General features: G+C 43.7%; 1 protein-coding gene across 1 annotated transcript in view; it reads left to right on the top strand.

Moving 5' to 3' along the window:
* CNTNAP2 (contactin associated protein 2) overlaps positions 1 to 26,422 on the top strand; it is a 1,428,051-nt gene that overhangs the window by 1,293,934 nt on the left and 107,695 nt on the right. Inside the window, exon 21 of the mRNA XM_060157549.1 lies at positions 9,630 to 9,723. Within this exon, the coding sequence (XP_060013532.1) occupies positions 9,630 to 9,723 (94 nt within the window). The remainder of the gene's footprint in view (positions 1 to 9,629; positions 9,724 to 26,422) is intronic.

Raw genomic sequence — 26,422 nt, 5'->3', positions numbered from 1 at the left:
ATCATAAATGGGTGTTGAATTTTGTCAAAAGCTTTTTCTGCATCTATTGAGATGATCATATGATTTTTATCCTTCAATTTGTTAATATGGTGTATCACATTGATTGATTAGCATATATTGAAGAATCCTTGCATTCCTGAGATAAACCCCACTTGATCATGGTGTATGATCCTTTTAATGTGCTGTTGGATTCTGTTTGCTAGTATTTTGTTGAGGATTTTTGCATCTATGTTCATCAGTGATATTGGCCTGTAGTTATCTTTTTTTGCAACATCCCTGTCTGGTTTGGGTATCAGGGTAATGGTGGCGTCGTAGAATGAGTTTGGGAGTGTCCCTCCCTCTGCTATATTTTGGAAGAGTTTGAGAAGGATAGGTGTTAGCTCTTCTGTAAATGTTTGATAGAATTCACCTGTGAAGCCATCTGGTCCTGGGCTTTTGTTTGTTGGAAGATTTTTTTTTTTTTTTTTTTTTTGTGGTACGTGGGCCTCTCACCATTGTGGCCTCTCCCGTTGTGGAGCACAGGCTCCAGACCCACAGGCTCAGCAGCCATGGCTCACGGGCCCTGCCGCTCCACGGCATTTGGGATCCTCCCAGACCGGGGCACGAATGTGTCCCCTGCATTGGCAGGCGGACTCTCAACCACTGCGCCACCAGGGAAGCCCCTATTGGAAGATTTTTAATCACAGTTTCAATTTCAGTGCTTGTAATTGGTCTGTTTATATTTTCTATTTCTTCATGGTTCAGTCCTTTTCTAAGGACTGAACCAGGTTGTCCTTTTCTAAGAATTTTTCCATTTCTTCCAGGTTGTACATTTTATTGACATAGAGTTGCTTGTAGTAATCTCTCATAATCCTTTGTATTTCTGCAGTGTCAGTTGTTGCTTCTCCTTTTCCATTTCTAATTCTATTGGTTTGCATCTTCTCTGTTTTTTTCTTGATGAGTCTGGTTAATGGTTTATCAATTTTGTTTATTTTCTCAAATAGCCAGCTTTAGTTTTATTGATCTTTGTTATTGTTTCCTTCATTTCTTTTTCATTTATTTCTGATCTGATCTTCATGATTTCTTTCCTCCTGCTAACTTTGGGGTTTTTTTTTTCTTCTTTCTCTAATTGCTTTAGGTGTAAGGTTAGGTTGTTTATTTGAGATGTTTCTTGTTTCTTGAGGTAGGATTGTATTGCTATAAACTTCCCTCTTAGAACTGCTTTTGCTGCATCCCATAGGTTTTGGGTTATCGTGTTTTCATTGTCATTGGTTTCTAGGTATTTTTTGATATCCTCTTTGATTTCTTCAGTGATCTCTTGGTTATTTAGTAGTGTATTGTTTAGCTTCCTTTTGTTTGTATTCTTTACAGTTTTTTTCCTGTAATCGATATCTAGTCTTGTAGCGTTGTGGTTGGAAAAGATATGTGATACGATTTCAATTTTCTCAAATTAACCAAGGCTTGATTTGTGACCCAAGATATGATCCATCCTGGAGAATGTTCCATGAGCACTTGAGAAGAAAGTGTATTCTGTTGTTTTTGGATGGAACATCCTATAAATATCAGTTAAGTCCATCTTGTTTAATGTGTCATTTAAAGCTTGTGTTTCGTTATTTATTTTCATTTTGGATGATCTGTCCATTGGTGAAAGTGGGGTGTTAAAGTCCCCTACTATTCTTGTGTTATGTTGATTTCCCCTTTTATGGCTGTTAGCATTTGCCTTATGTATTGAGGTGCTCCTATATGGGTTCATAAATATTTACAATTGTTATACTTCTTCTTGGATTGATCCCTTGATTGTTATGTAGTGTCCTTCTTTGTCTCTTGTAATAGTCTTTATTTTAAAGTCTATTTTGTCTGATATGAGAATTGCTACTCCAGCTTTCTTTTGACTTCCATTTGCGTGGAATATCTTTTTCCATCCCCTCACTTTCAGTCTGTATGTGTCCCTAGGTCTGAAGTGGGTCTCTTGTAGACAGGATACATATATATATGGGTCTTGTTTTTGTATCCATCAGCCAGTCTATGTCTTTTGGTTGGAGCATTTAATCCATTTACATTTAAGGTAGTTATTGATATGTATGTTCCTATTACCATTTTCTTAATTGTTTTCTGTTTGTTTTTGTAGGTCTTTTTCTTCTCTTGTGTTTCCTGCCTAGAGAAGTTCCTTTAGCATTTGCTGTAAAGCTGGTTTGGTGGTGCTGAATTCTCCTAGCTTTTGCTTGTCTGTTAAGGTTTTAATTTCTCTGTCGAATCGGAATGAGATCCTTGCTGGGCAGAGTAATTTTGGTTGTAGGATTTTCCCTCTCATCACTTTAAATATGTCCTCACACTCCCTTCTGGCTTGTAGAGTTTCTGCTACAAGATCAGCTGTTAACCTTATGGGGATTCCCTTGTATGTTATTTGTTGCATTTCCTTCGCTGCTTTTAATATCTTTTCTTTGTAGTTAATTTTTGATGGTTTGATTAATATGTGTCTTGGTGTGTTTCTCCTTGGATTTATCCTGTATGGGACTCTCTGCACTTCCTGGACTTGATTGACTATTTCCTTTCCCATATTAGGGAAGTTTTCAACTATAATCTCTTCAAATATTTTCCCAGTCCCTTTCTTTTTCTCATCTTCTTCTGGGACCCCTATAATTCGAATGTTGGTGCATTTAATGTTGTCCCAGAGGTCTCTGTGACTGTCCTCAATTCTTTTCATTCTTTTTTCTTTATTCTGCTCTGCAGTAGTTATTTCCACTATTTTATCTTCCAGGTCACTTATCCGTTCTTCTGCCTCTCTTATTTTTCTATTGATTCCTTCTAGAGAATTTTTAATTTCATTTATTGTGTTGTTCATCATTGTTTATTTTCTCTTTAGTTCTTCTAGGTCCTTGTTAAACGTTTCCTGTATTTTCTCCATTCTATTTCCAAGATTTTGGATCATCTTTACTATCATTACTCTGAATTCTTTTTCAGCTAGACTGCCTATTTCCTCTTCATTTGTTTGGTCTGGTGGGTTTTTACCTTGTTCCTTCATCTGCTGTGTGTTTCTCTGTCTTCTCATTTTGCTTAACTTACTGTGTTTGGGGTCTCCTTTTTGCAGGCTGCAGGTTCATAGTTCCCATTGTTTTTGGTGTCTGCCCCCAGTGGGTACAGTTGGTTCAGTGGGTTGTGTAGGCTTCCTGGTGGAGGGGACTGGTGCCTGTGGTCTGGTGGATGAGGCTGGATCTTGTCTTTCTGGTGGCAGGACTGCATCTTGTGGTGTTTTGGGATGTCTGTGACCTTATTATGATTTTAGGCAGCCTCTCTGCTAATGGGTGGGGTTGTGTTACTGTCTTGCTGGTTGTTTGGCATGGGGTGTTCAGCACTGGAGCTTGCTGGTCATTGAGTGGAGCTGAGTCTTAGCATTGAGATGGAGATCTCTGGGAGAGCTTTCGCCATTTGTTATTACATGGAGCTGGGAGGTGTCTGGTGAACCAATGTCCTGTACTTGGCTCTCCCACCTCAGAGGCTCAGCCCTGACACCCAGGCGGAGCACCAAGACCCTGTCAGCCACACGGCTCAGAAGAAAAGGGAGGAAAAGAAGGAAAGAAAGAAAGATAGAAAGAAAGGAAGGAAGGAAGGAAGGAAGAAATTAAAGTTATAAAAATAGAAAACATTTTTAAATTACTTAAAATAAAAAGTAATTTAAAAAGAAAGAAAGAAGAGAGCAACCAAACCAAAAAACAAATCCACCAATGATAACAAGCACTTAAAACTATACTAAAAAAAGACAGACAGAACCCTAGTACAAATGGTAAAAGCAAAGCTATACAGACAAAATCACACAAAGAAGCATACACATACATAGAAAAAGAGAAAAAGGGAAAAATATTTATATATGTATAAAAAAAGGAAGAGAGCAACCAAATCAATAATCAAATCTACCAATGATAATAAGCTCTAAATACTAAACTAAGATAAATATAAAACCAGAAACAAATTAGATGCAGAAAGCAAACCCCAAGTCTACAGTTGCTCCCAAAGTCCACTGCCTCAATTTTGGGATGATTCGTTGTCTATTCAGGTATTCCACAGATGCAGGGTACATCAAGTTGATCGTGGAGATTTAATCCGTTGCTCCTGAGGCTGCTGGGAGAGATTTCCCTTTCTCTTCTTTGTTCGCACAGCTCCCGGGGCTCAGCTTTGGATTTGGACCCGCCTCTGCGTGTAGGTCACCTGAGGGCGTCTGTTCTTCGCTCAGACAGGACGGGGTTAAAGGAGCCGCTGATTTGGGGGCTCTGGCTCACTCAGGCCGGGGGGAGGGAGGGGTACGGATGCAGGGCGAGCCTGTGGCGGCAGAGGCCAGCATGACATTGCACCAGCCTGAGGCGCGCCGTGTGTTCTCCTGGGGAAGTTATCCCTGGATCCCAGGACCCTGGCAGTGGCGGGCTGCACAGGCTCCGGGAGGGGAGGTGTGGACAGTGACCTGTGCTCGCACACAGGCCTGTTGGTGGCGGCGGCCACAGCAGCAACCTTAGCATCTCATGCCCGTCTCTGGGGTCCGCGCTTTTAGCCGCGGCTCGCGCCCATCACTGGAGCTCGTTTAGGCAGTGCTCTGAATCCCCTCTCCTTGTGCACCCCGAAACAATGGTCTCTTGCCTCTTAGGCAGGTCCAGACTTTTTCCTGGACTCGCTCCCGGCTAGCTGTGGCGCACTAGCCCCCTTCAAGCTGTGTTGACACAGCCAACCCCAGTCCTCTCCCTGGGATACGACTGAAGCCAGAACCTCAGCTCCTAGCCCCTGCCTCTCCCGGCGGGGGAGCAGACAAGCCTCTTGGGCTGGTGAGTGCTGGTCGCCACTGATCCTCTGTGCGGGAATCTCTCCGCTTTGCCCTCCGCACCCTTGTTGCTGCGCTCTCCTCTGTGGCTCTGAAGGTTTCCCCCTCCATCACCCGCAGTCTCCGCCCATGAAGGGGCTTCCTGGTGTGTGGAAGCTTTTCCTCCTTCACAGCTCCCTCCCAGAAGTGCAGGTCCCATCCATATTCTGTTGTCTCTGTTTTTTCTTTTTTCTTTTGCCCTGCCCAGGTACGTGGGGAATTTCTTGCCTTTTGGGAAGTCTAAGATCTTCTGCCAGCATTCAGTAGGTGTTCTGTAGGAGTTGTTCCACATGTAGATGTATTTCTGATGTATCTGTGGGGAGGAAGGTGATCTCCACGTCTTACTCCTCTGCCATCTTGAAGGCCCCTCCCATCTTTACACTTTTAAAAGTGATTAGATAATCAGAGACATGCAGGATACCATGGGATACGCTGTGCTTAAGGTCTAAGTGACAGGAAGCTTGCACTGCAGCCTGGACTTGCTACACAACTTCTTTGATTTTTTGACACCGCTGACTGAAGAAATTCTCATTTGAGCACTGGCTTCTAGGAAATCAAATGGAAAGAGTCTAAAATATACAGAAGCAGAGGAAGAGCCTTGGGAAGGCATTGCTTCTGAGACAGGAAGGAAGCGGGGAGAGTATAACCATTAAAAGAATGAAACAACCATTAAGAACAGGATTCGATAGAAACTGCTTAGAACTCACTAGGCTCCTGATACAAAAATTAACTGCAATAAAGGAAACCTCCAAGATGTAAGGAAAGCCCTGTAGAGTTTGCTAGAAGCATCAGGGCTGAGGGAGGAGACCCACAGAAGGACCAGCATGGGGGCTCCAGATGTCGTGGGAAAAGCCGTGGCCCGCCACAGAGAGCAGATAAGTTCTGGTTTGGCGGGGCTGGAACTGGTCTGGGGTTTCTGGGCCAGCACAAGGCCACTGTCTGGAGTGCAGGTGGGGAAGCAGGGACCCAGCATGTGTGGGGGTGGGGCTGGGGAGCTGGGGGCAGGGGGCTTCAGAGCATGCAGGCCATGCAGGGCTGCACAGGGGCTCTCGTTTCCAGGGGAGACGGAGAGTCACCAGGCCGTAGGCTCACGGAGGTGTCCTGCTCTGGGCCTGTGGCTTGGGCAGACCTCACACCCTAGGCTGAACCTCCACTACCTCCCCGCCCCCAAGCCAGCACTGGAAATTTCCAGGAGCCCCTTTTTCCCTCCAGGGCTGAGAAAGTTTAATATCCTGCTCATTTTAAAGGAGATTAAAGGAATTCGTGTTTATCATAGAGCAGATATTGAAGGGTGAATTGGAGCCAGGAGGCAATGAATGGATTACTGACACAAAGAGAGTCACATACCAGGAACCATGATGGGGATATCACTGGGCGAGAGATGGGAAGAGGATGGGGCTTGTGTTGGGAGGATTCCAGAAAGCAGGATTGGGTGCTCTAAAAAGCGAGGGCAATTCCGGAATCGGGCAGCTTTGCAACCTTCGTCTGGGAGGCAGGAAGAGTGAAACAGGACTAGAGCTATTATTTGAGAACCGAGCTGGGAGAAGGTGATGTTCAGCCATGGTTTTGGTGGCACGGCTCTTTTTTAATTTCCTCTATTAGTTTTCTACTGCTGCTGTAAGAACTTACCACAAGTTTAGGGTAACGCCAATTTATTATCTTATGGCTCTGGAGGCCAGACATCCAAAATTAGTATCACTGAGCTGATGCTCAGGTGCTGGCAGGGCTGGTTCCCCCCGCACCCCAGGCGGTGAGGGGAGAATCTAGGTCCTTGCCTTTTTCAGCCTCTAGAGGGCGCCCGCATCCCGTGGCTCGTCACCCCAGAGAGTCCGGGGTCCTTCACGGAGCCACGTCTTCAAGGCCCCCGAGCTGCTCTTGCCTTTCCTGCCGTGCCCTCCACTCCACCTCGCCCTGTTCCCGCAACCCCACCTGCCTCCCTCCTCCTCAGCACAAGGCAGCGGGGAGTGTGAGAGAGAGAGAAGGAAAAAGTCAGCCAGACTCTTCTTTCCTCATAGCTCTCCTGCTTTCCTCTTTTAGTACAGAATTACCGCAGACGCGAGAGTTTGATCTTTGTGAACGTTAAAGCCTTCCTGTGTATCTTCAGCACTTGTCATATTTTCTATGTCAGTTGTTCCAAAAGATTTTCCTAACTGAACAAGTAATTCGTATTAGAATTATAGATCATTGCCCACTTAGATTCCTGTCCAACGTTTTTTCATTAATGACTTCATTAACAAATGAAGACTTGGCATGTTTGTGATATTTATAGATAAATCAAAACCAGGCAGAATCACTGATGACAGAATCAAGATTCAAAAACTTTTGAGTAGGCTGTTATTATGCTTCAAAACAAAAGAAATAAATTTAGTATAAATAAATGTAGATTTTAGCTTTTGGTTCAAGTCACCAACTGCATATATGAAGGAAAGAGAAGAGCTGAAAGTAACCCTATGGAGACAAACTAGGAATGTTATTTTACATGAGCTCAGTAAAGATAATACAAAATGTGCCCAAAAGCCAACTCTGTCCCGTCTGGGTCCCTAGAAACAGTTCAGGAAAAGAAGGGTGATTCTGTTGTGTGAATCAGGCCACCTCTGAGCACTGATTTCACCTGTGTCCGCTGCTGGAAGAGTTGTCAGCACATTTTTATTGAGGAGCTGCTATGTGCTCAGCACTGTCCTAGGCCCAAAGATACAAGAAATCTAAAAGTCTAAGCAGAGAAATTTGATATTTTTTAAAAATTGGGTACAATATATCCATAAAATGGAATACCCATCATTCATTGCAAGGGATGATTTAGTAGTATGTGTATTGACACAGAAACAGTCTCCTATTACATTGTTAAGTAATGAAAAGTAAATGCAAATGCAAAACAATATGTGTAGTTGGCTTCCATCCAATTTTTGAAAAAAATCAAAAGAATAGACAAAAAATTAACATTAAATTTTTGTCTGCAAATCTATTATTTTCTCTATAATGAATATATATTCTTTGTATCCATTTTTAAGTTATTTAACAAAATAGATTAAATGAGAAGTATTTAGGGGGAGATCATCACTGAAGCATAGTAAGGTAGCTTACTAATTATTGATATATATCGGCACTTTCCGGAAGCCTTTTGACAACAGGCAGTAGAAGTGGATGGAGGGACCGCAGCAGTTATGCATGTGTGCCACCAGATGGCGCCAAAGCAGCTAGTTAATATTTAGCAGCAGAAATAGTTGCCTTTGCTCCAGAGAAAATACAATAAAGTAGTAAAATGTTTAAGACTCTCTGGCCAGAATAAGTGTTTTGTTAACGATGCACTTGAAATTGTAGAAAGCTTTTCAAAATTGTAGTCGAACACGCCGCTGAATGCTTTAATCATGTGTTTTGGACTTTTATCGCAGTGCTACCAGATACCCACGCACAAAAAAACTTACAGTACCCATTCTGCAGGTCAAAACTACCAAAATTCCTGAGACATGATGATTCTTTGACTGTTAACCTTGAGTAACAATAACCTCGAGGTTTCTAGTAAACAGTCTCAAAATTCCGGTGTAGGCGGTCATTAATAATTAGCCATCGTTCCTCAAAGTAACTCATTCTCCTCTTGACAAGTGAGTTTAGCTCCCTCCCCGCGCACTTCCAGCCACCCTCTCCTTCCCGGAAGCAGGTCTCCTTCCTGCAGCTTTGCCCATCTTGGCCCGTCAGGAGCCAAGACCCGGGAGTGGATCTAGTTTCTGGAGTCTGTGCTACTGCCTTCAGCAAGTAGCTTCCTGGTGCAGTTCCCACGGGAAGGCCCTGCCAGATAGGGATGCAGTGTTTCCTTCTGACCCACACCTTGCCTTATGCTCACCTGAGCAGGTATTAAACTCATTTCAGAAAAACGAAAGGTTACAAGAGAGGCTTTTCACATGTGAGTACACAGAAGCACAGAAAGTTCTAGGAGCTCACAGTTGGGGAAACACAACCAGAATGTTTGGGTTGTAAAAATTCAGCTAAGGCAAGAAAAGCCACTTAGGGACACAAAGGACAAGAGAAGCTCTGTGATTCTGGGACACCACCACTTGCACTTTTACGTGGGAAGTGTAATCAGAAATGTGCATTGCTACAACAGGCATTACCTGTAAGCTAGTCCCATCTGCTTCATTTTTTCCTCCCTCTGCTGCCAACTCAGCCCCACTCTGAAAAGACAGCTCTGCTAGAGCAAAGGTGTCTTTGTTCCCTCCAGGCTCTGATGTCCCTGCCCTGTGGCAGGAAGGAGAAATCACCCTCATTTTGATAAGCAAGAAAACTATGAACCTGAATCTCAGCATTTGAATTACATATCCATGTATATGAATACATTCATATTCATATTTGAACATATATGTATTCTGAAGATCAATATTTGTGTGCAAGTTGAGAGACCCAAACGGTGAAGAAGACAGTACAGTAAGACGATCCTAAAGAAAGTCCATCGCTATAGATGTAGCATTTTCTATCTCAGAGGCCAATACTAGGGATTGGATCAAGCAGGTTTCACTCTGTTAAAATGAGCAAGGATCTTAATGCAGCAGGTAAATTATCCACAGAAGATGTGCATAAGCTGGAGAACAATTCGTAAAGGGTCTTCACTTACCAAAGCTCAATTTGTTTTCCAATAACCCCAGCAAAGGAAGGGATGGACTTCCCATTTTCTCAGGCTGGTATTTCAGAGTCAGCAGTGATGAAATAAGATCCAGAAACTGAGGTTCAAATTATGATGTCATCCCCCCTGGGAGATCTGAGTCCAGTGCAGGATGGTGACATTCTTCTAAACGTGTCTCTCTTTTTCTTCCTGCAGCTGGATCATTATCCTTCCGTGAGTTACCACCTGCCAAGTTCGTCTGACACTCTGTTCAATTCTCCCAAGTCGCTCTTTCTAGGAAAAGTTATAGGTAAGAATTGGGGGTAAATTGCTCACATAATTTTCTAAAGCTACTAATTCGCCTTTGAAATACATTGTGATTGGTGGTGGAGGCCTCTAAGTCAATGATGGTGATGAAACCCATGTTCTGTGGTGTGTGACGGACTGAAACACATATGAAGCCGAGTGTCTGCTCCTGGCTTCTTGATCTGGAATCTGTTCATTTAAGAGCTACCCTGGCCCTTCTCTTTACTACACATTCGTGCTATCTAGATTACATAGAGATGTGATTGGCTAAGCATTTTTAAATGATTAAAGTAAAGCCAATGAATTTTTTTTCTAAGAGGACGTATATTGTGAACCCAAAGTGGAAATAGTCAGATGGTGGGTAATGTGCTGGCCAAGGAGGAGGTGAATTTGTGATCAGAATGTTATTAATCGTTAAAAGCACTCATTTTAAAAGATGGGGGTGGGAGGAGCTAGCAGATAATGAAGGGAACAGGGGACCCAACCTATAATAGTAAGTAACAATAATACACACTTATATAGGACTTTGTACGGGCCAAGCTCCATTTTAAGCACTTCAGATACATGAACTCATTTACTCTTCCTAGCAATTCCATGAGATAGTCAATGTGATCATCTCCATTTTACAAATGAAAAACGGAGGCACCAAGAGGTTAAACAACAGACCCAAGGCCACCAATTTAAGTGGTGGAATCAAAACTTGGACCCGGGCAGTCAGATACCGGGGTCTCTGTTCCTGACTACTGTGCTGTAACCTCTGTGATGGTTGACTCAGGAATGAAAGAGGAAGGCAGAAGAAGGAGATTTGGTTAGCAGAGGTTGACCAGTTGAGGGATAAGCCCTACATCCCATGTCAGAGAGTGGCCAAGAGCGAAAAGTATTCCAGGACTTAGAACCAGGAAGACACCAGGCAAGACAGGGGGCAAACAGTTGTAGGTAAGGCCCCACGGGAAAGGGCGGCATCCTCACCACAAAGGCGGGAAGGAGAGGCAATAGCTCAGTCGGTGGGGTGGAAGTGGAGAAGGAAAGAGTGCCCAGACTCACAGGTCACCTGCGGCTTTAGGCATTGTGCTAAAAGTCTTATGTGTGTAAATGTGACAACTTCATGTCACAACAATCCCATTAAGCAAGACCTATGACTATTACCCTCATTTTACAGAGGAGGAAACTAAAGCTGAGCGTGGTCAGTATGCCAAAGTTACTCAGCTAGTATGTGGTAGAGTAGCGTTTTGAAGCTGCGTCTCTCTGATGAGAGTCCCTGGTTAAACAGATCAAAAGAACTTGTCATTAAGGGCCAAGGTCCAGCTGAGAGTCAAGTGATGCCATTATCATTTGTTTACATACGCCAGCATTTTAGTGGGACAGAGGCTTCGGCATCCACAGGGCATGGACCCGAGATGTTGCTGAGTGCCCAGATGCCGCCACGTGCATTCCACAGTGCACCGAAGAATAATTGGAAATTCTGAGTGTTCCTTCAGGGTTGTAATGATTCCATCAAAACAAACTCTACACTATACACTGATATTCCTAAAGACACTGCACTATGATATTCCCAAAGTAACATCCACCATGAACATACTTGAAACAATGGACTTTATTTCTTTAGTTTGACAGGAATGTTGGGTGATTGCCAGGCTCCCTCACTATGAGTAACACTCTTGTTCACCAGCATTTCACGTCAGGTGATTAAATTGGCACTTCAGCAAAATTACAGTGTGCTATGAGGCGAGGACCCTCAGGATCATGAACAAATAACATTGTAAAGGCAAATCCTCTATGATCACTAAGTATTTACTGTGCTAGTAATCTGTGTCAAGCTAAAAGCATAACATGAACTTCAGATGTATGAATGTCACACCCAGAGTTTTCTGTTCACCAAAGGAAAATTTTGCTGTGCAGATAAGCTAACTGTGCATGTGATGAGGTACATGAATAAGCACAAATACCTGTAAGGACATCCGCAGTCCCGACATGGAGGTGGCCTCATGGCCTCATGCACCTGAGGGTAAGTCAAGGTGATGCTGCAGGTCCCACACGAGACTTGCTGAGACGGACTGTCATCCACACCAGCCCCGGAGCTCTCTGCAGACGAAGGCAGTGTGTCTTAGCTCCACTGTATCCTAACAAGGAGCAAGTGCTCCATAAACATTTGTTAAATTAATGAAGAGTAGAAGGGAAAAGGAACAAAAAGCACATCCTGCAGAGTGAGAGGGTATGTGGATGATGCTGCTAAGACAATAAATAAAAATGAGCACCGAAGTGAGATCTGCCATTCTCACATGCCTTGCAGTCTGGTTTTCCTAAAAGCAGGCGTCTGATAATAATGGAGTAGAAAGCATGGAGGCTTTGGAATCAGGCAAAGCTGGTGTCTTAGTCAGCTCAGACTAGGTGGCTTAAGCAACAGACGTTTATTTCTCACAGTTCTGAAAGCTGGGAAGTTCGAGATCAAGGTACCAGCAGATCGGGTGTCTGGTGAGGGCCCCCTTCCTAGTTTGCAGACAGCCGTTTTCTCATTGTATCCTCACGTGACATAGAGAGAAGCAAGCTGTCTCCTGTTTCTTCTTAGAGGGGCACTAATCTCATTCGAGAGGGCTCCACCCTCATGATCTGATCCCAGATCCATCCCCTGATGTCATCACATTGGGGGTTAAGATTTCAACATATTAATTTGGGGAGACACAAATTACAGACACCTCAGTCTGTAGCAGCTGGTGGTGTTTGAATCCAGGCTCTGCCCCTTATCAGTGTTGAACCCTTGGGTACATTACTTGAACCTCGCAGGGCCTGGGTTCTCTCAGTTACAAAATGGGAACACAGTGCCTGCTTGCAGGCTGTTAGCTTCCTGAAGTTGGAGTGTGTTTTCTTGTTTTCCTTTTAACTAATCTATTTGCGTCAGCCAGATCAGTGCCTAGCGTATAGAAAGTGCTCAAAAAAATATTTGTGGAGTAAATGAACTACCTTTTTAGTATTAAGCTAATAACATCTTAGGGAGTAACCAATGTAATGCCTGGTAATAGTTGAGAAAATAATTACCGTTTTTTGATGCTGGCTCTGTGCCAGTCGTTATGGTGTGTGTTCTAAGTACAGTGCTGCCTATATTTCTCATGACACTGCCCTGGACCACTGTTACTCTCACTGTACAGGGAACGGACCCAAGGCTCAGAAAGGTTATTTTCTTAAAGCAGGTTTCCCAACAGCAGCAATACTGCAGTTTGGGGTCAGATACATAATCCTTTGTTGTGGTGGTTGACTTGTGCATTGTAGGGTGTTTAGCAGTGCCCCACCCCCGCCCTCTACCAACTGGATACAAGTAGCAACCCAAGTTGTGACAATCACAGCTGTCTCTAGATGTTGCCAACTGTTCTCCCCAAGGGCAGATTCACCACCAACTGAGAACCACGGGCTTAATGTCCCTCCTAGTCATTGGTAGAGGTGGCATTTGAAACAGATGTGAGACACCAAGAGCTAGGCATTGCTTCCTGATAACACCCGCATCTTTTGGAAGGATGAAGAAGCAAGGAAGAGATCTGGTACTCTGAAGATAAATTCTGTTAATACAATCAAAGGAGTCACACATGAGGACCACAAAAGACACGTGGGTGTCTGGCGAGGCTGATTACTGGCCACCTCCTCCAGCCAATGTTCCTTAAAAGCTTGGTCATTTAGTAGGAGCAGGACTGATGAGAAGCCCTTTAAAATTTCCCTCTGAAACTGACATACACTTCAGTGAGAAACAACCAATATGCACTCACCAGCTCTGTACATATCCACCTGGAAAGATGGATTGAACTTCAAAAGGATATCTAGTATAAACCAGTAAGATTTTGACAACCCCTAGGGATCCATGCCCCCAGGATGTTGGTTAGCTGAGTCGGCTGCTAATCAGAAACTGATCGCATGAAAGAAGGAAAAGGAAGTGGATCTAAATAAATAATAGGCCTCCACATGGAGCTCTTTGATGAGCACTGCTTGAAAAAGGACACATAAAAAGAATGAAAGAAGGGTACCTAGTCAACGACAAGTGTGACTTCTAAAGGGAACAGAGGAAATATATTCTAGAAATAAAACGGTGATCACTGTCAACCAACATCAGAATTTTGGAATGAGTTGCCACGTTTCTGAATCCTCCAAGCCAAGAAGGAAGTCAGGATCCCTAGCAATGAGCAGAGCTTCACAAAGTAGAGATATCACCAGACCTAGTTATGTCCATCATTTACTAGCTGAGTGATGTCATAGACTTTATATGTCTGATTTTCAGCAACAGATTTAATAATCTTTCAAGAGAATCTTTAAGTCAATTGGAAGCCTGAAGCAGGTCTTCTGTATTACTCACGTTTTTCCAACATTTCTATCAACGCCTCGGATAAAGACACAAATAGGGGCTTCCCTGGTGGCGCAGTGGTTGAGAGGCCGCCTGCTGATGCAGGGGACATGGGTTCGTGCCCCGGTCTGGGAAGATCCCACATGCTGCAGAGCGGCTGGGCCCGTGAGCCATGGCCGCTGAGCCTGCGCGTCCGGAACCTGTGTTCCACAACGGGAGAGGCCACAACAGTGAGAGGCCCGCGTACCGCAAAAAAAAAAGACACAAATAGAATGTTTATTAAGTTTGCAAATGACACAAAGCTGAGAGGGATGGTTTAATAAGCTGGATGATAAAAAGCACTTCAAAAGCATCTTGACAGGCTAGAAAGATAGGATAAAAATAATAAGGTGGAATACAATGATATAAACTTAATTCCTGCACTTAGAGCAAAAGAAAAAAAAAGCACGTAGGTAGAAGATGGAAGACTCCTTGTATCACAGAAAAAGACTCAGGGTGTTGGTTTTATGGACAGTTTGATATGAGCCAACATTATGTGGTGACGATTTTTTAAATAAATAACAGTACTGAACTACCTTAATAAGAGAACTGTGTCCATAGCAAGGAAGTACAGTCAGACCTCAGCTGGGATGTCATGGCCGATCTAGGCACCCCATTATAAGATGTATATTAATCTTTTAAGAAGACCAGATAGATAAAGGACCCCTAAAGGAAAAATCAAAAGACCTGATGATATTTATACCAATAAAAAGATATGATTTAAGAGAAGTGAAAGAATCCGTTTTCAGTATTTGACAACTGCTCCATGAAAGAAGGGTAAGGCTTTGTAGAGGCTTACTCAGTGGGACCACAGTAGCCCAGTGAGAGGAAAATTTCCGTTTCCTATTAGAAAGAACTTCCTAATAGCTAAGCTATTCAAAAATGAGTGGCCACTATTTCGAGGTAGTGTACTTTCCAAGATTAAGAGTATTTAACAAAAGCTAAATGGAAATTTGTCCTGTACTTTGAGGAGTTTTCTGGATTGAGTGAGACCAGATTACATATAGCCTAAAAACCCCTGAAACCGTAAGATTATGATTTTTTTAAGTGAAAATTAAAGCTAGTATATTTTCCAAAAAGTCATAAAGTTATAAACCATACTCATCCGTTCATTCAGTCCCATGTAATTAATTCCTGTTGATCCGGATGAAGTAATCCGGTTTTCCATTAGAGTTTTGTCATTTGTTACCCAATTCAGTGGTATTACCTAAAGGCTATCAGAAACTTACATTTGTTTTTTTAAAAAAGTTCTTTTCATGAGTCTTCTTGAAAATCTTCATTTTGTAAAAACATCAGCCTAAAGTAATGATTGTCTATAGAGGACAAAACTTAAGATAGCATGGTTAAAAATTGGAGTACAATGCAGTTAGCAGGGAACTTGGATATTTCTGTGACTTATAACATTTTAGGATAATAACTAGAATTATGACTGATACCTTTATATCAGGACATATGTTTTAAATAAATTTTTTTTAAAGGTGGAAAATGCAATATTAAAGCTGAGAAGGTTCTCCTGTTCCATGTGAGAACTAAAAGGATAATTATATTTAGGCTTCCTTGATGTCATGCACCATTATGGGTGTATTACAGACAAGAATTTAGAAGAATGTCAATATCTGCTGCTCGTCATGTCACTGTACGTTCTGTGTTATTAAACAGATAGCCTCTGTCTTCAGGATGGCAGTCCTCATTTTACTTTTCTTTTTAGAAAGTAAAATCTGAGCCCTCTTTTTATTTTTTTCAAAATAACTATTTGTGTTTTGGCCGTGCAGCATCGTAATACAAAATCATAATAAAGTAGACCTGCAGGAAATACCTTACCTTAATTAATTGCCTATTAAGTAAAGGTATTAATTAATAACTTTTCTATAGGAAAAAGGTATTAATTCCTCTGTATGAGTTTGAGAAGCTGTACTTGGGAAGAAGTTGAATACTAACTAATGCAGAGTAATCATTGCTTTACTGACCAGAGCTATTTGTCAGTGGCAGCGTCTGGGGTGGTAGAATTAGAGGTGAATGCTGACATCTGAATTTAATATAGTTTGTAAGTCATACTGGTCCCAGAGCTTTTTTCCAAACTATGACTATCAAAGCAACTGTGATAGAAGATAGACCTTTTGGTAGCCACTGTGTGATTTCCATTATAATCTAAAGCGTGAATCTTATGATCTGTTGTTAAGAAATCCTTATTCTAGGGTTTTCCAAAACTTTCCAGAACTTTGGCAAAGTCTCCTCACACAGCAGGAGATGACATACCACTGTGTTCATTCATGGGTGAGGTGGTATATACTCTGGTAGACACTACACTGCTCACTGAGTATTTCCAGCCAAAAAAGTGATGCGTAGAAAAGACATGTGCAGTTTCTGGGCTAGAACATTTAATTGCTGGTGCAAGACCCTCCGGGGTCCTTCTGTCCCTTTGATAGGGTGATCGACAAACCTCAAGACAGTGGTTACTCCATCAAACTGGATCCCTCGGTGACCACAGTGGACAGAGAACCCTGTCAACTTATGACAAATCTATAGCATCAGAAAGGAAAAACCCTTTGCTTTCTTGAGCTACCAAGACTATAGGGCTATTTGTTACTGTGTCACAACCTAGCCCATCCTGACTGATACATAAGGATTGCAGTTAAGAACAGCCTTTGAGGTCACACACGTGGGTTTGCATTCTTACTCTGTCACTTACAAACAGTATGACTTTGGCAAGTTACTTAACATCTTGTGCATTCTGTTTCCTCGTGTATAAAACAGGAATAGTAAAGGTCCCTGCTTTACAGTATTCAACAAAATAACACATGTTTAACAGGTAGCATGGGGTCTGCCCCATAGTATGTGTGTAATAAACATTAGTTATTTTTATTAAGTCATAACTGAACAAGTATGTAGTCATCATTTGTCATGCGCCAGGCATTGGAAATGTCATTGGAACACCAGTGGTGTCCAGGACAGGCACAGTTTCTTAAAGGGGCTTAGGTTCTAACTGGAAGAGAGCAGCAGAGGATGAAAAGGCAATTCGAAGGGGAAGGACGGGTGGCAGGATAAATGGAAGGTGGAAATACTGGGTTCTTTGGGAGCAAGAAGGAAGGGCACTTAACCCCGTCTGGGAAATGAGGGAAGGCACACCAGGGAAAGCGACATAGAAACTGAGATCGGAGTGCTAAGTTACAGTTATCCGGGCAAAGGTACGGGGAGGAGCAGAGGGCAGGGAGAGGAGGGATTTTTCAGTTCTCTGTTTTGTTCAGCAACCCACCGAACACTCTGCGGCTTCAACAATACTTTATTACTTCACACAATCCTGTGGCCTGGCTGGATGGCTCTTCTGTTTCACGTGGTCTCAGCTGGGGCCTAAGAATGACTGGATGGTCCACAGTGGCCTCAGTCACGTGGCGTCCCAGGAGTTTCACTGGGGCTGTCAGCCGGTGGGGGGGACCCCAGTTCTCCCCTCCAAGCCAACCGCCTACACCCGCTCCCACCCCACCACCCTGCCCCCGCCCTGGGCTCCACCTCATGGCTGCCTGGGCTCCCTCCTTTCATGGTAGCTGGTCTCTTTGAAGGAGCATTGAAGAAGCAAAGGTGCAAGCTGGAGGTCTCTAAGACCCAGCCTCAGAGCTCACACGCAATCTCTTTAGTAGCTGCTACTGGCCAGATCTGGGCTGCAGCCCAGATTCCAGGAAAGGGGAAGCTGACTCTGCCTCTTGATGGCTCAGTGACGAGCTCACACTGCAAAGGAGCACGTGGGCTGGGCGGTATTATGACCAGCTTGGAAAACACAATGTGCTGTGAGGGAAATTTCAGGAACCACAGCCAGTTTCATTCAGAAGGGTTGAAATTAGGGTAAGAAGCAGCAGGTGATCAAAATGCAGCAGCCGTAAGCTGGGTTCATATCAAAACAGGCTTTATAAGGAGGGACCAAATGTCCTGCTTTGCCCAGTTGCCTCATTCCAGGACAAGTGTGTATCGTTAGCAATGCCCACATTCACTCTAAAAATGTGGCCCAGTGTGTTGATGAAGTGTACAGTCACCTATCATGTTTCAGGTTCTCCCAGGAGGAGCTCTTGCGGTCAGAGGTCCAGCCCCTGTTCCAGGAGAGAAGCCCCTTGGTGGAGTAGTGGCAAGGGGATGAGGACGTGAATACCAGCTTATTTGAGAAAGGACCCCAGGAAATACTAGTAGGGCAGTGGAGAAATGGAACAGGGAAAGGAATGGACCATTATCGGGCCCCTCACGTTGCGGGCAAGCAGAGCTCAGAACCGTGGGGGACTGCGGGAGACAGCACAGAACAGGTGGAAGCCAGGCCTCGCCCCTCATCCGCACCTGGTCTGGCTCAGGGCTGCTGCCAGGAGCAGTAACTCCCAGCAGTTCTGGCTCGTCCTGCATCCCTACCCTGCACGCTCCGCAGACCAGAGAAAGTGCAGAGCTCAGGGGATGGCTGTCAGCCGTCTTTAGAATCCGAGGTGAAGGCAGAGACGTCGCCATATTACTGGATTCCATCCCAAGTCATGCTAAGGTTTTAATGTTGTCTTGGGGGCCAAAGGGGGTCACGGAAGGACTTTTTTTTAAATCAGGAGAATAACCTGATCAGGTCGACATTTTAGAAAGATAACACCATCTGCAGAGTGGAAAATACGTAACAGGAAGTGAGTGAGAGGCTGCAGGGAGACCAAATTGGAGGTTGCTATGGTTATAACAGAGTTGCACATTGTCATGCATGAAACAACTTGCATGTGCAGAGAAAATGCAGTGTCTTCATTTGTCTGTGGTGAGCTGACGTTCCTTCTAGGGTAGCAAGGGCAGGTACACGGTGTCCAGCCTGGCTGACAGCTGAGTCTGACTCGCCGTTTCAACAGTGCCTTCTGTCGTGCTCTGTTCCTCCGGAACGAAGATGCTTAGTCTCTCAAGTGGCCCTCCCTGTCCCCTGCTTCCTTCTGTACACGTGTGTGTAGGTGTGTGGAACATAGAAGGGGGTGGGCAGCGAGATGTTGTAGCTTAAATGTTCTTTTTAGCATCATCACAGGGAGGGACCCAGATCATTGCTGGTCCTTCCTTGAGTTTGCAAGATCTGCCATCTGCTGGCCTCCAGCCCGGTGTCCTGTGTCCACCTGGCCCCTGGGTGCTTGTCTGGCCTTGGATGCTAAGATCTGAGGTTGATGAACTTCGAGTCCCTCCTTGACTGAGGCAATGCTCCCAGAGAGCGTCTGCTATCACTCCCTTTGCTGCTTCTGTCCCTCACTGGAGGGGACAGAGCCCTGAGTCTCTGTCATGTCCTCCCCGCTCCCCATGGCAGCCTCCCCACAGCAGCCCCGTGGTGGAGTCATGGGCTTCCTCTCAGGGTTTACTGCTCACAAGGGAAGGGCTGGAGAGCCAGAGACACATCTGCTCACTCTTCTCCCCTCTCTTGACGAGGCCAGGTTGCCCCAGGGTGGTGCAGAGCCCCCTACGTGGCAGGCTCCTCCCAGAGCCCCACGTGGGGAAGCTGGGCAGGAGCTCTCAGCCTCAGGCCTCTCCTCACCCTCTGTGAGCACTGCCTGCTCTCCAGGCAAAGCTCAGCTCTTCTCTCTCCCTCTGGGTCTCTTTTCTCGTAGTCTTCTTGGGCTTAAAAATAAAGCCTTGCTTTTACCTATTCTACCAGGTAGTGCCAGATGACAAGCAGTTCCAACAGTCACTCCTCCTCACTGACCTGCAGGGCAGTCAAGAGTTGAGGGCTCTGTGATACACCTGTCGTCTTCCTCCCGGGGCTGTAGGGTTACACGGGCGTATTCATCTCAAGCCAGTGGCAGAGACACAGACAGCAGCCCAGTCGGGTGAGCACTTTTCAAGCTTTTGGTCTTGCCACTCCCACTAGCATGCCATTGTCCGAATTAAGCCATTTGACCAAATCCAGAGTCAAGAAGAGAAATAAACTCTTGCTTCTTCAGTCGGAGAAACAGCAAGTGACGGGGAGGGAGAGAGGGCTGGGGGAGGGGGCGTGGATGCAATCTGCCATGCTCCCTGTCACCAAATTCTCCTGCGACTAAGAAATAGCTTCGTGTCTTCCCCATGTTGGCTGGAAGGGTAGGTACTGTCTCTGTGTCACAGGAGAACACTGTGACCTGCTTTGCTTAGTCCTTCATGGCTTAAAAGCTATGAGTAGGGCTTCCCTGGTGGCGCAGTGGTTGAGAGTCCATCTGCCGATGCAGGGGACACAGGTTCGTGCCCCGGTCTGGGAAGATCCCACATGCCACGGAGCGGCTGGGCCCGTGAGCCATGGCCACTGAGCCTGCGCGTCCGGAGCCTGTGCTCCGCAACGGGAGAGGCCACGACAGTGAGAGGCCCGCGTACTGCAAAAAAAAAAAAATTTCTGGGTAAAGGAATTTGGGGAAATTCACTCAAAAGTATATTGAACCCTTACATATGCCAAGCAATAGCAATGAAACAATGAATAAAACAGAAAAAGCCCTTGCCTTTATGAAGCATGTGTTCCAGTGGGCATGAACAAAGGCTGAGAAAATAATTGTGTAATATGATGTTAGCTAGCGGTAAATGCTGTGAAGAAAAATAAAGGAGGATTCGGGGAAGTCCTCTCGGAGAAGGTAGGAGGAGGTGGCGTTTAAGCAGAGGCCTAAATGAAGTGAGGGCAGCAGCGTGTGCACAGCGGGAGGGGAAGTGTCCCAGGAAGCGTGGACTGCGATGCCCAGGCTGGGAGGCTGAGGTGGAGGCCTGTGCTCGGCTTGTTCAAGGAATAGCAAGAAAGCTGGGGTAGCTGGACCACGATGATGACAGAACAGAAAGACGAAGGTAGAGCCTTAGCCAGCAGCTAGACAGCAGCTTGAAGACCATTGTGGAGGTGAGGTGGGAAGAAGCAGGTGGCTTGGATCCGACTGAGCTGTTAGGAGCATCATTCCAGCTGCCGGGTGCTGTGCTAACTAGTGCAGGGGTGGATGGGAAAGGGCAGGAGGAGAGCAGCAAAGTTCCAGCTGTAGAGCCCCGGTGAGAGACGGCGCAAAACAGTTTGTCTTGCGCCAAAACAGTTACCGTGGCAGCAGTGGAGAAGCATTTGGAAAAGGAATATGTTGAAGGAAGAGCCCACAGTATTTGGTGATAGCTTGGGTGGTAGGTGAAAAAAAGATAAAAGACGGCTCCCCAAGATTTTGGCCTGGGTAACTGGGTACATGGTGGTACTATTTACTGAGAATGGCATTGGGTGAGAAGTGGTTTGGGAACCAGGGGATAAAAAGTAAGACTTCTGTTCTGGACACGTTGCAGAGTATTCCGTGGATGCATGGTCCCATGACACTGAACATTACCTGTAGTAACCCTCCCTCCTCCCACCTCTGCCTGCACTCCTCCTGCAGGCAGATGGTGTCTTGGGTTGACTTGGACCCGGTCATTACTCAGAAAGGCAAAACAGAAAAGAATACAGCTCCACTGGAAAATAATACAAGCAGTGTCTCCATTCATGGAGTACTGCTCAGTAAAGAAAGGAGCAAACTATTGATACACAAAACCACTTGGATAAACCTCCAGGGAGTTATTCTGAGGGAAAATCCAGTCCCGAAAGGTTGCACACCTAATGATTCCATTTACATGACATTTTTGAAGTGACAGAATTTTAGAAATAGAGGACAGATTAGTGGTTGCCGGCAGTTGGCGACGGGTGCGAGGGAGGGGTAAAGAGAGGCCAGAGGGGTTGTGGATATAAAAGGGCAACACGAGGGATTCTTACAGTTGGATTTGTTCAATATCCGACTGTGGTGGTGAATAGACAGCCTGCACAGGTGATCCACTTATATAGAATTAAATACACACATACACACACACACACGTACAAAGTCTGAGTACCATCAGTGAATTGTATCCATCTCAGTATCCTGATTGTGACATTCTACAATAGTTTTGCAAAATGTTTCCTTTGAGGAAAATTGGGCAAAATATACAAGGTATTCAACAGTTACCTCAATACCAATTTCCATTTTAAAGAAGTGATCGAGGTAAAAGAGGATCTAATCCACACTGTTCTCTGGAGTTGTTTATTCATGGCGTGGTGTTTAGTAAGTGTCCACAAGGAGCTGGTGCCCAAGAGGCTGCAGAAGGTTGATGGGCCAGGAGGAGGGACGTGCAGTGATCACACCATCATCTCCTGTTCACGCCCGACTTTCCTGCCTTCGCCAGCAGAGATTGGGAAATGCACGGGAATTAAATATTTATCTACAGCTTAGAATCCTGTAGTTCTTTTAGAGGTGTGATTGAAGGGAATGATTAACAGAATGCATTTCTTTAAATGGAGACAGAGGAAAATGTGGTGGATTGAACTGTCTGCTGCTCCTTTAGAGAGAATCCCTGAGAGCAGGTCGTCGCCCTGTGATTCCCCTCTGCCTCCTGCCTTGAATGCGGCAAAATTGATGAATGAACAAATGGCAAATAGTTAATTGAAATTTCTTCTCAGTTGCCTTTGGCTTTTATTATAATGATTAAAGAAGCAGTAAAACACTGATGAGAACGCTTATTTAAGTGGTAGGCAAGAAATAATATTAAAACTGAAGAGATGCAGTTATATCTAATTTTTCACGTCCTAAAGAACATTTAACATAGTCTTAATGTCCAACATCTTCTCAGGGCTGAGGGAGGCCTTCTGTTTAGATGGAATTTGTCCCATGAGTTAGCTTGGCATTCTTTTTTAATTGCATTAATAACTTTCATTCTTAGAAATCCGTTGGGTTTTTTTTTTCATCATCATTACCTTCATAGAATCATAGAAGAGTCTAGGATATAATGTATTTAAACCTCATCATATCACAGCTGAGGAAAACGATGCTCACAGAGATTAAATGACTGGGCCAAGATCTCATATGGCAGGTTCGTTCAATATCCTTTCCAAAATAACACACTCTCGGCGGCATGATCATCTTCCCTTGTCACCCAAATGTGTCTTTAACAAATGCAATTGATAATGACAGCAGCATAATCAAAAGACACACTCTCAACATCCAGATAAAACAGCTGCAAAAGCAAATCTTTTAATAAAGTTTAGGCTGGAAGTGGAGATTTCGAAGAGTAAAGGCTAGGAACGCAGGCTCCGGCGTCAGACACCTGGGATCAGCTGTCCCATCTGCTAAAGGAGCTACAGCAGGTTCCTTGCATATCTGAGCTTCGGTTTTCTTAATTATAAACTGTGGGTAATAGCAGTACTGATGTCACATGCTTTGCTATGAAGATTAAAAATGGTATGATGAATGTAAAGCACTTATCGCAGTGCTTGCTACATAGTAAGTGCTCAGTACATCTTAGGCAGTGTTACTATATCTAGTCTTTGACTTTTAATTAATAAAAAATAAAGGGAAGTCTGACCTCAATACCAAGTCACTCATAAAAACAAGGAATTAAATGAGCACTGGAAACTTTGGGAAATGTTCAATTGAAGACAAATTGGTACCATCACATCTCCACCTGTCTTTTACAAAATTAAATTATTTTTCATTAACAAAAACAAACCAAAAAAGGCATTTATTATTGAAATACAGTGAGAGAACATAAGTTCTGTTTTTATGACTTTTTTAGTATTTGGTTAAACCAGATTGTCAAAAGCAGGGAATCTATGTTTGTCCCAAATCTTCAGCTCACCTGTTTTTGACATGCAGTGTATATTTGTATACCCAATTATTTCTGAATAAGCAAACACTCTGAAAGCCAAAATTCTTCTATTATAATATTCAGAAGTATTCCAGAAGACACAGAAAATTTAACTTCTTATATTCATGTGGTCAGTCGTCATTATTCATAGATTTCATATTTGCAAATTCACCTACTTGTTAAGATCTACTAGTGGTGCTTTTGTGGTCATTTGCAGAGATGTGCAGAGCAGCAAAAAATTTGTCACCAACGCCCACATTCCAGCTGAGGGGGACAAGGCAACGCTGCCTTCTCGTTTCAGCTCTCACACTGTGAACAACTGTCATTTTCGTGGTCTATTTAGTGCCACGTCCTTTTGCATTTGGGGGCTTTTTATTAGTGAGTTCCCTGTTCAGAATGGCCCCAAATGAAGTACTGAAGTGCCGTCTGTTGTTCTTAAGTGCAAGAAGGCTTTGTGCTTCACAGACAAAATATGTGGATTAAATAAGCCTCATTCAAGCATGAGTTACAGTGCTTTTGGCCGTGAGTTTAATGTTAGTGAATCAACAACATATGTCAAATAAGGTGTCTTTAAACAGAAACACACATAAAACGAGGTTAGGTATTGATTGGTTGATGAAATGCTGTGACCAGAGGCTCGCAGGAACCTTGCCCTGTATTTCCCCTGAGAGCAACGGTTCGGTATTTGCTAATTCGGTGTTTGCACTTACTATAGAAAACATAAATACTGTGAATATTGAGAATCAACTGTATTATATTTAACCCCCATCACATAACTGTGATGATACATTATAGTTGTAGGGCACGTTGCAGTTTTAAAAGCCCATCATAACTATTATCACATATGATACCCATGGAGGTTAAGATGAGAGTCATCATTGCTCAATGGAACAGAGTAACAGGTCCAGCTGAGGTTACCTGGTAGAACTGGATCTTTTCCTCCTGGTCTGTGACATCTCACAATGCTTCATGCAGCACAAAGATTAACTGCCACTGAGCAGTGCTTTATCTTACGACCCAGGGAAGGAGAACATGGTATATTCTGGGGAAAGGAGTCTGAGCTATGAAGATCCCTTGCATAATCTTATTAATGAGCTAGAATTTAAACGCTGGAGACCTTGAAGATTAGCACATTGGGATGGAAAGAAATCAGGCTATCCTTCATTTGAATACACTGAAGGACAAAATAGAAAAACAGAATGAAGGGTGGACAGAAGAAGCAGATTTAGCCAAATACGTTTGTGCTTTAGAGAATCCCCCAGCAGCCTTATGGCCACGTTTGGGAAGGCTGACCTCCCTGCAGACTTTTCTATCATAGTTGAAGAAAGCACAGAGAAGCCATAGAAATACAAATATTTGCTTGGAAGAGTTATTCATCTCTTAAAAATTGGAAGGATGTGAATAATCCTGCTGTTTAAAAGAGCATTAAATGTTCACAACAGATATTTCATGTGACCATTATGTTTGCTGCCAGCAAGCGTGGCTACATTTTAATTGTGACACCTCCATGCTCTGGAAATAAGACAGATAGACTATTGTCTAAGTTTGTTTCTGCTTTTAAATGTAGCTATTAAAAACAAAGTTTACTTATGTAAGGAAGCTAATCTTCTCAAAGAAACTTTCAATGATTTTTAATTTGTAATTCACACTACTTCTCCCAGGTAAATTTATTCTCAAGCTATAATTCCATCTTAAATGTCCAGGAGGAATTAGCATTTGAAGTATGAGCTCAGAGGATAAAGCAAAGTCCTGGATCAGGAGGAAGGCACTCTTCCATTTTTCTTTGTCACTAGCGTCAACTTTATTTAACAGATTGCCCTTCAGTCTTGGCTACAGTACCTAGACAGATACAGTGAGGAGCAGTGTCTGCTGAGCTTACTAATTCACCTTGCAGATGGGTTCCTACTCAAACCCCCACTTGATAGATGAGGAAAGAGGCACGGAGCATTTAAGTGACATGTGCCAGGTCATATAGCAAGTAAGTGGTGGGGCCGGGACTTCAGGGTGAGTCTTTCTGTGCTGGCTTGTCTGTTTACTGTCTGTGCTTGTTTTATGAATGAGAAAGGCCCTGGGAGATAGACATAATGTATTTATTTGACAGTTCAAATAGAGGATCGTGTCAATCCCTGATAACTTTCTGCTCTCCTCTCTCCTTCCCCTTCCCCTCCATCTCCCAGGGCTGATCTAGTCCTCATCATTTGCAGCCAGCAGAGGTCTCCAGGCTGTCTGGAACCCTGATATAGAGACCCACACACAGACGGGCCTGACTTCAAATTTCTAGTTAATATGGGAGGTGCAATAGAAGGCAGAGAGGAAAGAAAATTCAGTCAATAAGAACAGGATCAACACAGACCATATGCATAAATTAATTTTTGTGGGACTAATTATTAAGCATATTCTAAAACATTAAGTTTTTATTGATTTTTCTTACTACGAGTTATAGGAATCAAAGCCTAAAACAACACGTTTAGTGCTTCTTTTAATAGTAAGGTTATTTAATTTTAATTAATTAATATCAAATTAATGGCAATGTCAGGTACAAATGGGGTCATGTTATTAATTTAAAACAAAGTGACCTAGTCTTGCAAATGACTTACTATCATGTGGCTTAATAGTTTGAAAGTTTGATTTTACTGACTTTTTTTAAAATGTAATTAATTGACTTTATTATTTAAAGCAATTTTAGGTTTACATAAAAATTAAAGGGAAAGAACAGAAAGTCCCATATACCTGC

Source organism: Lagenorhynchus albirostris, chromosome 8 (genome assembly GCF_949774975.1).
Source record: "Lagenorhynchus albirostris chromosome 8, mLagAlb1.1, whole genome shotgun sequence".
NCBI classification, from domain to species: Eukaryota; Metazoa; Chordata; class Mammalia; order Artiodactyla; family Delphinidae; genus Lagenorhynchus; species Lagenorhynchus albirostris.
The sequence above is the reverse complement of the archived record's forward strand: the minus strand, read 5'-3'. Positions and strand labels throughout refer to the sequence as shown.